Source organism: Anthonomus grandis, chromosome 4, assembly GCF_022605725.1.
Source record: "Anthonomus grandis grandis chromosome 4, icAntGran1.3, whole genome shotgun sequence".
Taxonomy (NCBI): domain Eukaryota; kingdom Metazoa; phylum Arthropoda; class Insecta; order Coleoptera; family Curculionidae; genus Anthonomus; species Anthonomus grandis.
This window is the reverse complement of record NC_065549.1, coordinates 3,547,108-3,563,977: the sequence shown is the minus strand read 5'-3', so window position 1 is coordinate 3,563,977 and position 16,870 is coordinate 3,547,108. Positions and strand designations below refer to the sequence as shown.

Below are 16,870 nucleotides of genomic sequence, written 5' to 3'. Positions count from 1 at the left end.
ACGTGCCCATGACAGTCTTACATAACCTTAAAATGACGATGACATGTGTCAATGTCACCCTAGCGCCTTCACCATTTCATTTTGTTGGTGTCAGAATTTTTTGCAGTGCGAAGGGTTCTCGATTTCGTACAATTCCCAATTGATTTAAGGTAAATTAAATTATTTAAAAGTGGTCCTAAAAAACTTAAATAATACTTAAACATTGCCTTTCCCCCCCTCCTCACGGTTATTAATTAATTAAACCTGAATGCTCCAAAGTCAAATAGGGATTACATAATTTCACTGCCTAACCTCAAAATCAGTTTGGCCCCATTTTTCTCTTTGTAGATGCTCTCCTACCAGATCCTAAACAACCTGAGGAGCTCTGCGAGGTCTGCAGTTCACAGCCGTAACATTGGAGTTTTGGCCCCTTGTTTGCAAAAGGCCACTGATCCCATTCAGCAACTGTTCGTCGACAAAATCAGGGAATACAAGCAGAAAAGTAACAAGTAAGGTCATAAGTTAATAAATTTATTTCTTGGTAAAATATTCTAACTTATTACGTTAATAAAATAACTCTTATAATATTAAACTTTTAGTTTTGTCTTAACTATGCAACAAAATTAACCCTCTGGATATTAAACTCCATTTATAAACAAAGAGGTAAAGTTAAAAACAGCAACTAAGACATTTTACTGAAAAAAAATAAATAGAATATAAGTCATATCATAATATTATATAAAAAAAGTAATTAATCAACAAATTTTTTTTTAAAAGACAAAAATTGATGACAATAGAAACAATCCGAGGTAAATATATGAAATAATATCTAAATGCATTAACCAGTATAAAAAAACAGGAAAAGATCAGTGATAAAAGACCTTCATATTTAACTGCTTAAACCATTAACATGTTATATAATAAATATAATTTCTAAGACTAGAAATGTTTCTAAAGCATTTACAGTATATCTATAACATCAATTTTTAAATCTAGAAGAGATAATAAAATAAGTAATTTCAGACATATCTATTGTGATTTCGGGCAAACAAAACGGCATTTAGATACAAATGATTGTCTAGAATGAGAAGGATCGGGTTCTCTTCTGATGGCTTTACGTGTTTTGTAAAATGCTTCAGCCACTCCAAAAATAGGGGTCCATTAATATATCCAGAATCTGATGTCAATAGCAGAGAGTCTGGGGGGGCGCCATTAAGAAGTTCTTGTCTACGTCTTTTTTGGGTAATTATTATAGCTGGCCGAACATAAGCTCCAGATGCCGACATGCAGCACACAACAGTAACAGTTTGTCCTCGATCAGCAAAAGAGACTTTGCCGATTAATTTTTTACCTTTTGGGTGTTTTATTAGGAACCATTGACAGACCATTTTCATCCATGTTAAACATTCTGGAAACCCCAAATTGGTGCTTCTCCCAGAGAACTTTAAGGTTTGAAAAGTGCCTGTCCAGTTGTACTTTATTAAAGCCCATCATTCTAGCTACACTGGTCTTTGATGGTGTTCTTAGAGACATACGGTGCCTTTCAAGAAAACTGTAGGCCCAATCATTCCCAGCCATCTGTTTTTCACGAGAAAAAGGATGATTTATGTTGTTAGCTTCAGCAAACTGAAAAGCTATTTGTCGCAAGCTTTTAAAAGTTAGGCCATAGAATATTTTTTCCAGGGTTTTTGCGTGTTCTGCGAGTTCATTATCAAGTTCTATCGTAAATACCTTTTTAAATCGACCTAACTGCTGAACCCCACAATCCACTTTTAGTCGCTTTTTTAGGCCACCTTCTGAAATTTCTAATTATGAAGCAGCTTGGCGCTTGGATAAACCATTTTGGATCAGCTGCTTAGCTCGATTAAGAATTTGTGGCGTGATGGGCGTGCGCTCTGATTTTCTTTTGTAGTCCCTAAAAACAAGATAATGGGTTACAAAACTTCATGGGGTAAAAGGACGCGCGAACTTTTGCCCCACATGCACTTTTTTATTTTTTTTTCAGTGTAAATCGACACAAGCACGACTCACAACAGGTCAATATATTTGAGATTACGATTGGGCTTTTATAACAAATAAACGTTGTTAAAAAAACTTACCTCATTTTCTCCTTTCTGTAAAGCCGGCTTCTAATTTTTCCACTCGTTTACCTAACAATCGATTTCTTCTAAACTGAACAGTTTACGGATAACGGTTGGAGATACTTACCAACCGAAACGTCGTGTTACATTAAATAATGCAAGTCCGACAAGATGTTTTCACTGTACCATTGTCTACCACCTTCAAAAACAAATCGACTTCTTTTTTTTGAGTGAATAAGTTGATATGTTAACCAGTTTCTTTCAGAGGCTGCCAATGATTGCTATTGGTTGCAGTAGTTGATTTGCACAGAGACCTTTCCACCATGATACTGGATCACAATCGTTTTGACTTGCAACTTCCCACAAAATTGGTCTTCCGTAAAAACCTGATTTTGATTTATACATAGCCGCGTTGGCAATCACCTTATCAGCTGGTAGATCAATATGATTTGAAATATGTTTAATAACTTCAAGGCAGTCCAGGCAATCCTCGTCTGAAAGACCCTCTCCTCTAAATCGAGGATCTACAAAATAAGCGGCCTTGTGTAGATTCTTACAGCAAAAGTCAATTCTTTTTGTTTCAGTATAGTATTTGAAATACTGCTATTTATTACTGAATGAATGCCTTTTTAGGCAATTGATTGTTTGAACTTTTATGTCCATTAACACTCTTGGAACAAGTGATAAATTAGGAGAATTTCCCTCTAAAACTTTTATACCCCTGGCAATATATTACTTTAGCAGAAGTTCTCCTGCTAAAGTAATATCTTGCCAGAACGTATCGCCAAGGATTTCTCTTCGTACTGAATCTTCTATTTTGACGTCTTCCGAAATTACAGTTTCTTGTAAGGCAGCTTTGTTAAGTTTTAAGGAGCTGAAAAGAATCTCGTCTCCTGCAAATCTGGTTGGATTTGGCATTTTTAAAGCAACGGCTTTATTTCCATTCTTTTCCTTTTGTTTTTTGCGAAATACTGCAAGGGAGACTCGTTTGTTTTTAATGTTATTTGCAACCGTTTTAGCCTTATTTCTTAAATCCGATAGCCGAGGAATCCTCATAATGTCTTTTGCTAATAAACTGAGCCCGTAAGCAACACATCCGATCGTAAAGATGTGAGGAAACTCAGATCTGACCAACATGATTAATAACATTAACGAATTGTTGCCCAATATATTGTCCAGTTTCTCTATTTTCTCCGGGCTCAATGGATTTGTACAATACAACATCGGGGGTGGCTAAAAGAAAATTTACTACTCCATCTCCACGAATATTAGTCCAACCGTCTGATATGAGAGTTAAACATTGAGAGTTCTGAACCTTCTTTTCGGCTAATTTCATAATACGAGCATATTCTGCTTCTAGTAATGGTTTCCGTAAACTATGTAAGTTCGGTGGTTTATAGGATGGCCGCAAAATATTAAATGCGACATTCCACAAAGGGTTTTCAGAAAAAATGGAAAGCGGTAAGGCCCCAGCACAAATAGCTCTTGCAAAGGCGGCATCTGCTGATATTTGCTCCTTCTTTGAGATTCGATCTGTGAATGATATTATGCTTGAGTGTTTAATAATTTTCCTGCCGGTCACAACATTAATGTCCTTAACGTTTCCAGTGCTGCCTCCAGCATCAACATCAACACCACTTAAAGTACTAAATGAACTTGTCGATGGCGATGTAAGGCTCGTATCAATATCCACAACTTCCATGTCAATGTTTGTATCATCATCACCTAAATTATTGTTGTCGCCGCCTCCAGCATTTTCCTTATCAGCATCTTCATAAACATCAACATTACTACAAGACCCACGATTGAGCTTACCTAAAATGAAGTAAATATGATGCAAAGAATGCGCATTAAAACTCAAATACAGTCATCATCCTGTGCAGACATTGAGCCTAGTGATTCCTTAATTTTCTCTGGACACTTCAAACATTTTTATAAGTGGTTGCTCATTCGCGTACCATCTGGAAACGAATAGGTCTGTTAGCAAAACTTGCAAATTACTTTATTTTTGTTTTCACCACTTTTAGTAGTCTTATAATATTTCCAAACGTCTAACTTTTGCCTAGGCATCTTGTGGCTAAAATTAAAAAAAAAATTAAAATAATGCCATATTCTGTTACCATTCCATTAAAAAAAAATTATTAAGATTCTATAATTTAATCTACACATCCAAATCCAATATTTAAAATAATAATAATTTTAATATTAGATTTATTAGGAAACAAAAAAAATGCTATATGGTTCTCTCCTCTTAAACTGTGTAGAAAAGTAAACATAACCTTACATAAAATTTAGTGTACTTTTGGGTTTATTTTACAGTTTCAGTAATATTCTTTAGCAGTACAGTTTAAAAATATGAAAAACTTAGCTACAATAACCGCCACAACACTTTTAACACAATAATAACAAATTGATTGTCAGATTATTTTTGCAATTATCTGAAAGTTCATAAACTCCTTCAGTAAATAAATCAAAAGAGCAACTAAGGAGCAGTACTACGTTATTGAAATAAATATGTTGTCGATACTCGATTCCAATAATAGTAAAAAATAAACTGATTTGTTATTGTTTCTCTTCTACACATTAATAAATATGAGGGTTTCAAAGCTGAAGTGGTATCCGTAAAATGTGATTTTGAGTTTGAATAAACAGCAGTTAAAGTTTTTTGCAACAATCAATTTTATACTATACTATACGTTTTGTATAATTAATATAGGCATCTAGTGGTCAAAATGACAACTTTGGAGGTCAAAATTTCATTTATAGCTAGCTATAAAAAAAACACGAAAAAAGCAACTTTTCCAATTAAAACGTTTTTTTTCCGATTTAAAAAAAAAACGGTTTTTTTTAAACACTACATGAAACACATCATATCCATAATACAAGAATAAATCGGGCAATAATTTAGATAATCGGCAACTTATTATTCCCATAAGCTTTAGTGAGTCTGGGAAAAGATCAATGTTGTATAGTAAATAATTATGAGCAGTTTATTTCAGTTTTGGGCTAAAGTATAAAGAGTTCTTTAATTTGTTTGTCTCTGCGAGTGCTCTTTTTTATTAAATATATAGGTTGTATAAATAACACTATAATACTAATAATGGAAATCTGGTAGAAATTGTACACCCTTTTTCCTCCTATACAGTTGCTAGGCATCTAGAGGAATATTTAACCAACATTTATAATAATATTATGAATTTTCAATATGTAGCTGAATAAATAAATATTTTCCTTTGATTTTAGTGGGAAAAATTTAGTAGAACCAACTCCGCAACTCGAGAAGGAGCTTAAACAAGAATTAGAAAAAGTCACCAAACAATACGGTGGAGCCCCAGGGGTTGACATGACGAAATTCCCTGACCTGAAGTTCCAAGACCCCGTCCTGGACCCCATCAATATGGACGTTGCCGAGTCTAAGTAGATTATTAAACTAAAAATGTTGTATTTAATTTACATTATTGTTTAAATTTTTTTTTAGTTATTAAAGCCTGTAATGCAGAGAGGTTTTCTTAAAATAAACTACCCTGTAAAAAATTAAAATTGTTTTATTAAGCTTATTTCATTAAAAAGAAAATCACAGTTTTTATGTCATTTTTAAGATTCTCTCTACAGTTTCAGCCAATACAGGCATAGAAAACTTATTGCCCAACTCCAAAAATGTGTTCAGCAGCTTAATCAGATCTTTTCGGGAGATGAGACATCTGAAGTCTGAGGCGCATTGGCAATGTTTGTTCAGCCTTTCCATTTTAATCTAAAAAACGAAGAAAAAACATAAGTCCATTGTGAATTGGGGAATTTACACTTTTCCCACCTGCCCACACTTTTTACACTGCAAGTCCTGCAAATTGTAAGCCAAGAACTTCTTGGACACGGTGTCTAATAGAAACGTTTCGATTTCCGAGCTGTTGTATGGCGAGTTACAATTGGGACAGTTCCAACAGTGATCCGTCCTATACGGATCCCTTCCTAAGTCTAAAAACAGATTATTAAAACACCCTTTTTAAGTTTTACGATGGAAACATACCGATATCACGACAATGATTGCACTTTCGGCAAATTATTTGTGGGACTACGTAGGACACCGTGGTGTCCACCCATGTGGCTTTTTCGGAAAACTCCCCCACCCCGATGAGTCTCAGTAAATTGCTTCTTAAGTGATCCACTTCCTGAAATTACGAGATTTTCAGTATAAAAGCATTATTGAATGTTCGGGATGTTACTTCTTCCACTGCAGGATCTAGACCTAAAATGTGACATATCGACTTTACAAAGTTGAGTGCGCCGCTGCTGCGGTCAGGTTCCCTTGGTAAAATAGTGTGCAGTTTTTCCGTTATTCTGCAATAAAAATGCAAATAGTTGAATTATAAATGTACCTATTACTTTGGATAAGGTAAATAGACCAAGTGAAATCAGTAATACATTGTACTACTTAAAGACTGACTTAAAAAAATTAAATTAAGTAGTATATTGTAAGAAGATTAAAGTTGGCTCCTTCCTTTAGATTTTCATTCCAATTCAAAGTTTTATTGTCCAACATGAAATAAATTCTCATAATAAGACAATTATTAAAATATTGATAGATAATAGAGCAAATAACAAGATCAAACTCACTAACTGGTACAAAATACAATTATAAGTAGCTAGTAAGTACACTGTGTCCCATTGTGGATGAGATTGCAGGGTATCTATGTCATTTTTTATAGATATACACTTAGTTTAGATATAGCTTTGCGGTTTTCCCGACCCTGTACCACTTTTTTGTGAAACTTTTAAAGCTAAAAACAGAAATATTCCAACTATACTTTTGTTGCTGAAATACAGGGCTTAAACAAAAATGTTTACATTTTGAGATGTCTTTACTTCTCAGGCCCTGTATAAGATAGGAAAAAAATGAAAACTGCTTATAATAGATATTTTTACATAAAAGTCAGTGACGTATTTAAAAATTTTTTAGAGCATTTTTTTTAAGCACAAACTTGGTGTTTTTTAAACGAAATATCACAACGTAATACAAAATCAGAAAAGTTGTGCTAGAAAACTGGTGATGCCGAGGATAATTTTTTAATTTGATATAGCCTATTTTTTTTTTAATTTTGGATTTAAAAATCCAATTGCAACGTGTTGGCACTTGAATCCTTGCATCTCCAAGACTAATTTTTTAAATATTCTTAAATTTCTAATTTTACCTTTTGAATCTTTCAAAACAAGTCCTTTTTTGATAAGTCCAGGCAGTTGAAAGCATCCATTTCTTCCAGGGAATTGCCTGGAGCAAGTTTCAACTGCCTGAAATAGTCACTTGAGTTTCAAGTAGTTAAAGCAACTTTTCAAGGCATTTGAAGCAATTTGGAAGTAATTTTATTATGTCCAGACAACTAAGAGTCATTTTCCGGTACTTTAAGGCAGTTGAAATAATCAATTTCTTTCGGGAAATCGCCTGGAGCAAGTTTCAACTGCCTGAAATAGTCACTTGAGTTTCAAGTAGTTAAAACAACTTTTCAAGGCATTTGAAGCAATTCAGAAGTAATGAAAGTCACATTTTATTGCGTCCAGACAACTGAGAGTCATTTTCCGGTACTTTAAGGCAGTTGAAAGCATCAATTTCTTCCAGGGAATTGGCTGGAGGAAGTTTCAACTGCCTGGAATAGTCACTTGAGTTTTAAGCAGTTAAAGCAATTGTTCAAGGCATTTGAGGCACTTCTGAAGTAATGAAAGTCACATTTTATTACGTCCAGACAACTGAGAGTCATTTTCCGGTACTTCAAGGCAGTTGAGAGCCTCAATTTCTTTCGGGGAATCGCCTGGAAGAAGTTTCAACTGCGTGGAATAGTCACTTGAGTTTCAAGTAGTTAAAGCAACTTTTCGAGGCATTTGAGGCAATTGTGAAGTAATGAAAGTCACATTTTATTACGTCCAAACAACTGAGAGTCATTTTCCGGTATTTCAAGGTAGTTGAAAGCATCAATTTCTTCCAGGAAATTGCCTGGAGCAAGTTTCAACTGCCTGGAATAGTCACTTGAGTTTCAAATAGTTAAAGCAACTTTTCAAGGCATTTGAAGCAATTCTGAAGTAATGAAAGTCACATTTTATTACGTCCAGACAACTGAGAGTCATTTTCCAGCACTTCAAGGTAGTTGAAAGCATCAATTTCTTCTAGAGTATTGCCTGGAGGAAGTTTCAACTGCGTGGAATAGTCACTTGAGTTTCAAGTAGTTAAAGCAACTTTTCAAGGCATTTGAAGCAATTCTGAAGTAATGAAAGTCACATTTTATTACGTCCAGACAACTGAGAGTCATTTTCCGGCACTTCAAGGCAGTTAAAACCATCAATTTCTTCCAGGGAATTCCCTGGAGCAAGTTTCAACTGCGTGGAATAATCACTCGAGTTTTAAGTAGTTAAAACAACTGAGAGCCATTTTCCGGTACTTCAAGGCAGTTGAAAGCATCAATTTCTTCTAGGAAATCACCTGGAGGAAATTTCAACTGCCTGGAATAGTCACTTGAATTTCAAGTAGTTAAAGCAACTTTTTAATGCATTTCAAAGTACTGCCTGTGAATATTTTACTATCTTTGAACGAGTACTGAGATTTACACAACATTAAAATTATATGGGATTTGCCACGTTCTGTTAGGCTATGCAAAGTAATAGTATATTAATTGATTTCTTTTTATCTTAGAAACAACCGCACCTGTTGTTATCTCCTTTTTTTCTTATAAAATACTGGCGAAGATTTTCCACCTATTGCAACATTCTAACTTAAACAAAAAAAAACATAAATAGGTAAGTAAAATAATAAATCACTCTCAGGGAAGTAAAGGCTGCCCATGTAAATATATTAAGCTGCCAATTCATTATTTGAAAAAAATAAGACCAAAGAAATAAGATCCTACTCTCTCACATTAGGTACTTCATAGTTTTACGTATTGTTGGTATTTTATTTGTCTGGCCCTTTTTTGTTCATAATTTAGTCATATCTTTTTTTAAATTATTTTGTCTTTTACTTATAATTACAATTATGATTGTGTTTGTCAGAGTATCTAAATGAAAAACCTAACCTCTTCCGAATATTTAAAATAATAAACGTTTTTTTCACCTCCTGTAAAATTTTGGGTTTCTGGAATACGTCCTTTTAGAATAATGATTTCGATATATTTTTTCTATCCAAGTTGTTACAGAATAAGATGCTGATCCTTAAGGGTGTTAATCAATAAATGATTTGAGCAAGAAAAGTTCTATGTCTTAAACTTTTGAGTTACAAGGTGTTAAAATCTTAAGAAAAAAATCGTTTCTTGATCTTATTAACTTCCTAGATATGTTTATGAAATTTATAACACACCCTCGGAGTATCAACAGCTATTTATTGAAGTAGCGATTTTCTTGAAGTTCAACCAGTGCGGTCCGTACAAGAACGAAGACTAAATATTTTTTTTAAATATTATGTATGCCACTGATTTTCTTGTAAAATAAAAACTATTTTTATAAAACCCTATTCATTTTAGGGCAAATTTGATTTCTTGACTTTTTTTGTCCAACACGCGATTGCCTGCAGAAAAAAATAAAAACATGGTCAATTTATTTGCAAAAAAAAAATACATTTATTTATGTTTTAAACATATGTATACATATTTTACCATTACAGTATACCATCTGTATCTGTCTAACGGTATGTTAGTATTAAATAGTTTTTAAAAATTTCATAGAGGGTCTCTTAAATTTGGTTCTACAACAGTCTGCATCTCAAAAGTTAAGGAGTTTAGGACATAGCTTTATTTGAACTTTTCTTCTTAAAATTACCTAACAATTTAAACACTCTTAAGGTGCAGCCTCTTATTTTGTAACACCCTGTACATACTTTCTGTGTAAAGAACAAAATTTTGCATACCTCTGGTGAACCAAATTGCCTCACATTTATCAATTGAAATAGCTAGATTATTCACTTTAAGAAAATCATTTTTTTTTTTTTAATGAAAAGTTAATTCTGTTCACCATAGTAACCACAGATAAAGACAGATAACTTTGATAAAGAGTGCAAGATCATCCACATATCCTATTAGAATAACATTCCCCAGATCCAACTGAAAAATATCAGAAATGTACATATTAAACAGCATTGTACTCAAAGGTGAACCCTGTGGGAGTCCTTGTGTAGCCAAGACTGGACCCAAAAAAGATCCCTCATTACTCCTACTGTATAACAGCCTATTTTTTAATAAGTTAAAGATGGTATTGCATAACAGTCCAAACATTAACACACAACTTTACACGAACTTACTGAAATAGCTGTTGGCTGACCTCTCCGTCTCCAGCCAACAATTGCTTAGCATACTCCACCACGTCGTCCCGATTGCCCAATCCGTACGTGGGCTGGCTCATGACTGTCGGTAAAGTAGTCTCCTTATTTTCCTTTAATTTTAAGTAAATCGCCCCAATATAACTGGCCATTATGGCTTCGAAGCTGCGTCTGCAGCCCGCCTTTTGGGGTAGCTGCTCCGCTATGTTCCAGTGGCTGCTCATCACCGGCTATTATCAGGAAATTTTGAATTAAAATTGAAAAAAAAAATTCAAAAAGAAACTTACTTCGGGATCGTTTATATCCTCTTGTGTCTGTATTTCGGGGTCCTCTTGTTCCTGGGGAGCTTTGCCAAGCATTCCGCCGTAATTTGCCGGGTCTACCCATACGAGACATTCCCAGCAACGTCTAAAAAAATGATTATTATTAAATATTCATTATCAGAAATTAAACATTTTTTTAGTTTACCTATAGCTGATCTCAATAGAATGGAACAGTTCCTTGTTTCTTATGGTTTTGACGATGAACTCCACGCTGTTCAGTCCATCTGAGACTGTCTTCTTTTTGGTGCATACAACTATTTTATTGAAGTTCGCATAGATTATCATGCAACCTAAAAATGGGTGAGTTTAATGGGTTCATCTCTTAACATTAGAATATAATCGTTTATTTTAACTTAAACCAACATTTCATCATGAACATCACCATTTCGTTTCTTTATAATTACTGTCTTAACTATAGTGGTTGTAAAGCTTTATTGTTTCTTAAACATCCCGGTCTTGTCAAGGGTTTACGGGTGACAACAGGTTGTATCTTAAAATTTCAAGACCTCTGATTTCTAACACCTAGATATTTTGCACAATATGTATTAGTTAATAGGAATTTTATAATTCAAATAGATGTTTAATTTAATATGATGTTTGGAGATGTCCAGCTTCGGGTTAAGCATTTTATACTTATAGTAGCTCGTACCTTTAATTTACTACGTAAGGTGCTGCACAGCCAATTCTACCTATAGACATTGTAGAGGTAGATTTTTAGTGTAGTGGTCCAGTTTTTATTATTAATACATGTTACACTGACAAGTTACATACATATGCGCCTGTGATTAATTTCATTTATTTATTTGAATTTACTTTTTGAATAATATTATTCTAGCATTAGTGAATGTGCCCATGAACCCTACCTTTTTAAATTATACAGGGTGTTTGGAAGGTGAGTAGCCAAATGGAGATGGTGAATAGGTGAGGTTACTGGCTATTTAACACGCATAGTATTTTTTTGTTTTTCCTCAAATTTAAGGATATAATTGTAATATATTTTTTCCTTTTTTTATAAGATTTTTCCCATTTTTTTACTTTAACCTTTATTTATTTTTTTATTTTTGGCCAAATTGGCGCACAATTAATTTTATTTTAAAGACTAATGTTGTCTCATTCAGATTTAGGCAATAACTGAGAAAAATATTTAAAGAGATTCTAATAGTGGAGTAACAAACTTCCTCAAATCAATAGGAAAAAAAAGTTGTGGGGTTTTAAAATATGTTAAAAAACTTCTCTAGTTAATAGTCTTTCTAACGATATGCCACATGTAACAAAAATAATTAGGTAACTTTTAATTACTAATTAACGAAAAACAAATAAGTTTGTCTTCAAGGACGCGTGAACCAATTTCTTGAAAACAACCTAATTGAGCAGGTATATAAACTTATGCCTCTTTCTAACACAGCTAAACCTGTTACGCTATAATCTCCTTTATCATTCGGCGACACTCCCTTTGTGCCCCGCTACCTTAAACTGTTACCTGTCACTAACCATAATACGAGTATTATTTATTCGATACTTGTCTTTCTCCGCTACTTCTCGTATTTTTAACTCCGCTCTACACATATTGTTTTTGTTGTTCATTTTCGTTAACTTTGTTTTATTGTTACTGTTGCCTACTATGGTTGGTGCCTTTACAAACGAGGAGTACGCCGATATCCTAATGGCATATGGTAGAGCTGATTGGACGAGAAGCAAAAAGAATTTACCAAGAGCGTGTTCCCAATAGACGCCAACCTAATCGTCATACTTTTGAAACGACCTTTAGGCGCTTAAGAGAAACTGGTAGTCTAAATCGCCGTGAACCTGGAGTTCGCAGACAACGTAATGTTGCCGATGACGAACGAATTCTGGAAGCTTTTGACGAAGATACCACAAAGAGCATCCGGACTGTAGCTGTCAATCTAAACCTTAGTGTATGGAAGGTCTGGTCTGTTCTTTATGCCAATGGAAAGCATCTTTCATTAAACTACCGTGCAAGATCTTGAAGAAAACGACTACCTTAGACGCATTCAGTTTTGCCGCCTTCTGCTACATATGGACGTGGATAACCGCGATTTCTTGAAAAACATACTGTGAACAGAGGAATCCAAATTTTCAAGGGAGGGAATTACCAACTTTCATAATTTGCAATATTGAGCCCCAAAAGAAGAAAACCCAAAAATGAAGAAATTCGTGTCCTTTCAAAGGAAATTCTTAGTAAACGTTTGGGCAGGCCTAATTGGTAATACCCTTATTGGTCCACATTATTTACCGGATAATTTGAACGGGGATAATTATCTAGATTTTTTATTAAATGATCTGCCTGAACTCTTGAGCGGGATTCCAAATTTTCTCAATGAAGAACAAATGACGTTCCAACACGATGGGTGCCCAGCGCACTGGAGATTGGCGATCCAGGAGCACCTAGACAATGCATTTCCCAATACTTGGATTGGCAGAGATGGCCCTATCCCATGGCCTGCAAGATCACCGGACTTGACGCCGCTTGATTTTTACGTCTGGGGCCGTGCAAAAGAACTTGTGTATTTCATACCTATAAATCTTTTTCTCTTCTTTCAGCAACCCTTCACAGTCCACTCCTGGACATAGGTCTCCCCTATATTCTTCCATGTTTCTTTATTCTGTGCCAGTTGGTGCCATCTGTTGCCCACTATGTTTTTGACATCATCGAGCCAGCGTAACTGTGGTCTACCAACGCTGCGTTTATGTATGGGAGGTCTCCATTGAACGATGTGTCCATCTCAAGTCGTCCTGTCGGGCGACGTGTCCTACCCAGCTCCATTTCAGGTGGGCTATGCGTGTTATAACGTCTTCAACTTTAGTTCTTTGTCTAATACTCTCATTTGTGATATGGTCTCTCAGGCTTATTCCTAGCATCATCCGCTCTATGGCTCTTTGGGTGGTCCTAAGCTTGTTAGCTGATTTAACAGTGAGTGTCATGGTTTCCATTCCGTAAGTCATCACGGGCAGTAAGCAGGCATTGCAGACTTTTCTTTTCAAATTAATTGGAGTAGTTTCATTTCTCAAGACGTGTGATAGTTTACCCGTGGCTGCCCATGTCAAATGAACACGTCTATTTATTTCGGCAGTTTGATTTTCTTTGCCCAATTTGATGCAATGTCCCAAATATACATATTCTTCGACGTTGTCAATAATTCGGTCTTCTATATGTACTTGAATATTGTCAGGTGACATGACTTTTGTTTTATTTAAATTCATGGTTAAACCTATTCTATTATATTCTGGCTAAAGAGTACTATATCATCCACAAAGCGTAAATGGCTCAGATGTTTGCCGTCGATTTTGATGCCTCTCTCATTCCAGTCCAGAGTTTTAAAAACGTCTTCCAGTGCCAGAGATGGTGTCCCCTTGTCTTACTGCTCTTTTTATTTGAATTTTGTTTGATCCTATCTCTTCCGAGATTTTAACGGTGATTGTCGCATTTTCGTATATGTGTTTGAGAAGCTGCTTGTATCGAGAGTCGATTCTTGCATTGTTCATGGCCTTAAAAATAGCCCACAACTCTACGGAGTCAAAAGCTTTGTTATAGTCAACAAATGCGAGGTGTAGTGGTTCATTGTACTCGTTGCATTTTTCTATTATAGTGCGAACGGATTGTATGTTGTACCTATAAATACAAGGGAACAATTGATACGAAAAATTAATCACGCTTTTTGGTAGACGAGAAAGGGCACAATAGGTTTAGCTGTTTTAGAACGGTTAAAGACATAACGCAACAGATTTAGCAGTGTTAGAAAGAGACATAAGTTTATACCTGCTCAATTAGGTTGCTTTCAAGAAATTGGTTCACGCGTTCTTGAAGACAAACTTTTTTTCAAAACTGTTTTTCGTTAATTAGTAATTAAAAGTTACCTAATTATTTTTGTTACATGTGGCATATCGTTAGAAAGACTATTAACTAGAGAAGTTTTTTAACACATTTTAAAACCCCACAACTTTTTTTTAAATATAAAAAAACGAGAAAAAATATATTACAATTATATCCTTAAATTTGAGGAAAAACAAAAAAATACTATGCGTTTTAAATAGCCAGTAACCTCACCTATTCACCATTTCCGTTTGGCTACTCACTTTCCAAACACCTTGTATATTAAGTTTAAAAATTAAATAAACATTCGATTAAATTCAGACACTACCTTCCACAAACGAAATTTTGATAATTAAATATTTGATATTTTCCAAGAAATAGTCCATCTTTTCTCAAAGAACATTAAATAGTGATGAAATAAACTAGTCACAGGTCTCAAATTTATAAATTAAAGTCAGAGAATTACACGTGTTTCGTCCATACTAGGCATCATCAGATCCACTTGTGTATTAAGGTTGTGTTAATAGATGTCAAGTTTGAGTTTAGTATTTTCTTTAATATACTATTCAGTCCAATTATTGACGTTTCTATTCATAATTTTAAAGCATTTTCTGTGTGTGTGTGTTTCTCTTTTTTGCTTCTTTGTTCAAGCCCATTTCCTTTTAGTGGCCCCTAATAATTGACACTGTTGTATCCGAAATATATTGGCAAACAAGTGGAGTGGAGGAAGAATGTGTTATTTTCATTTTACCTTTTTACCCTAAAATTTGTTCCCTAAACCGCGGTACTCACCCAATCTCTTAAACTCCGCAACAAGCTGAAAAAACAGTTTTTTCATGAGCATCTGTAACATCCTTAATAAAGCCGGATCGTGTAACAAGGCCTTAGGAGATCGCATCCATCTAAAATGTCAACAACCGATTACTCACGCGATTATTTACGAGGAAAAATCGTACCGGTAAAAGTGGACGACTTGAAAATCGGCGCATACGTTCTCGTGCATGGAAATGTCGCGCATCCAGGCGCTGGCCATCGCGCGCAGTACCTTAAACGCTTCCGCGCATCCCGTCGACTCGGCGTTTCCCAAATTTTTGCCCGATAACATTTCGTCCAGGGAGGGGGCTTTTGTCGCGCCAAAACCCGTCACACTACTCGCACCTAAAACGGGATTTTATAAGCATATAATCTACAAAATTCCTATCCAGAATACCAAATTCACTTTACGATATAGAGCTAGTAAAAAAAGTTTAATTAGCTGGGTTATGTGAATAATGCAGCATAGCCAAAGCGATTCCTAATAGACCATCTCGCAATTATCCACTTTGAAACGCAGAGTTCGAAGTGGCAGAATTTTTATGTGCCAATCCCAAGGTCAGAATTAATAAAAAGCTGTATTCTTTACGGAGCTAAAAAAATGCACAATCATCTGCCTTTGGAAATTAAATCATTGACATCTTTTCCTCGATTTCGCAATGCTTTGAAATCATATTTACTGGAAAGAGCTTATATATATGCAGTAGATGATTTTTTTTTTAATATTAATTTTTGAGTACCATGCACGCACTGGCTAATTATAAAATTTTTTCGATGTAGAATAGTAATATTTTGTATTGCCAAATTTCTATAAAATTTTTTATGACTTTTTAAACATTGTATTAATATTTTTGACTGTTTTTGTTACTTTTTTTATTTACTTTCCTATTTTCTTACTTTTTACATTTAATATAAAAAATTTGACCAGACATTTATGTCTTTTGTACCCAGTTTTGTATGTATTTATTTAGTACTTGTATTTTGGTTTTTATATTTGTGTGTTTTGCTTTTTATGTATAGCTTTGCCTACAAATTTTTTTAAATTTTTTGACAATAAAGCATATTTGATTGATTGATCTCTAAAGCGATGAGCTCATTCATTTACAACATTCACCTCAATTTCAAAATAAGATTCACAAAATGTTACGCATAGTCCCTACTAGGTATGGAAGGCAGGAAATTGGAAAAGTTAGCACAATGAATAAGGTAGAAGCATTTAAAATCTGAATTTATTGATAAATCTTAAAAGTCCCATGGACAGCAAGAAAAATCAACGCGGACAGTTTGAAGACGGTGGAAGATGAAAGCAAATTACTGGGCACCATAAAACGGATAACAGGATAACAAGAAAGGGCGCCATTTGTTCCAAAAATTAATAAAAAGAAAACTAGAGGAAAGATATGGAAAAATAACATCCATTAATAAATAGCAGCGAAACAAGAAGAATAGTTTACAGGTTATTCTTTAATGTGACTTGTAAACAGAAAAAATATTAAGATCGTTCTGTATCTGTTCCGAAAAAAAAGTTATATTCTAAGTAAGGTTTTCTATATTT

At 34.5% G+C, this 16,870-nt stretch overlaps 2 protein-coding genes across 2 annotated transcripts in view; one reads left to right on the top strand and one right to left on the bottom strand.

The window, feature by feature from the left end:
• The first annotated feature begins 8 nt into the window (after nucleotides 1-8).
• On the top strand, nucleotides 9-5,600 carry LOC126735782 (ATP synthase-coupling factor 6, mitochondrial). The gene is made up of 3 exons (XM_050439889.1): nucleotides 9-149; nucleotides 328-488; nucleotides 5,304-5,600. Exons 2-3 carry the CDS (start codon nucleotides 328-330, stop codon nucleotides 5,479-5,481), a joined length of 339 nt encoding a protein of 112 aa, XP_050295846.1. The 5' UTR covers nucleotides 9-149; the 3' UTR covers nucleotides 5,482-5,600.
• LOC126735779 (DNA polymerase epsilon catalytic subunit 1) overlaps nucleotides 5,588-16,870 on the bottom strand; it is a 55,128-nt gene continuing 43,845 nt past the window's right edge. Inside the window, exons 25-33 of the mRNA XM_050439883.1 lie at nucleotides 15,459-15,660; nucleotides 15,295-15,404; nucleotides 10,816-10,960; nucleotides 10,635-10,755; nucleotides 10,330-10,577; nucleotides 6,281-6,395; nucleotides 6,085-6,226; nucleotides 5,872-6,032; nucleotides 5,588-5,811 (exon numbers count right to left, since the gene is read on the bottom strand). Of these exons, the coding sequence (XP_050295840.1) occupies nucleotides 5,644-5,811; nucleotides 5,872-6,032; nucleotides 6,085-6,226; nucleotides 6,281-6,395; nucleotides 10,330-10,577; nucleotides 10,635-10,755; nucleotides 10,816-10,960; nucleotides 15,295-15,404; nucleotides 15,459-15,660 (1,412 nt within the window). The 3' untranslated portion in view covers nucleotides 5,588-5,643. The remainder of the gene's footprint in view (nucleotides 5,812-5,871; nucleotides 6,033-6,084; nucleotides 6,227-6,280; nucleotides 6,396-10,329; nucleotides 10,578-10,634; nucleotides 10,756-10,815; nucleotides 10,961-15,294; nucleotides 15,405-15,458; nucleotides 15,661-16,870) is intronic.

What these genes read in the sequence shown, in the direction of transcription:
- LOC126735782 (XM_050439889.1), top strand. Translation starts at nt 328, where the DNA reads ATGCTCTCCTACCAGATCCTAAACAACCTGAGGAGCTCTGCGAGGTCT. An exon ending in TACAAGCAGAAAAGTAACAA is followed by an intron (nt 489 to 5,303) that starts GTAAGGTCATAA and finishes CTTTGATTTTAG; the next exon opens with TGGGAAAAATTTAGTAGAAC.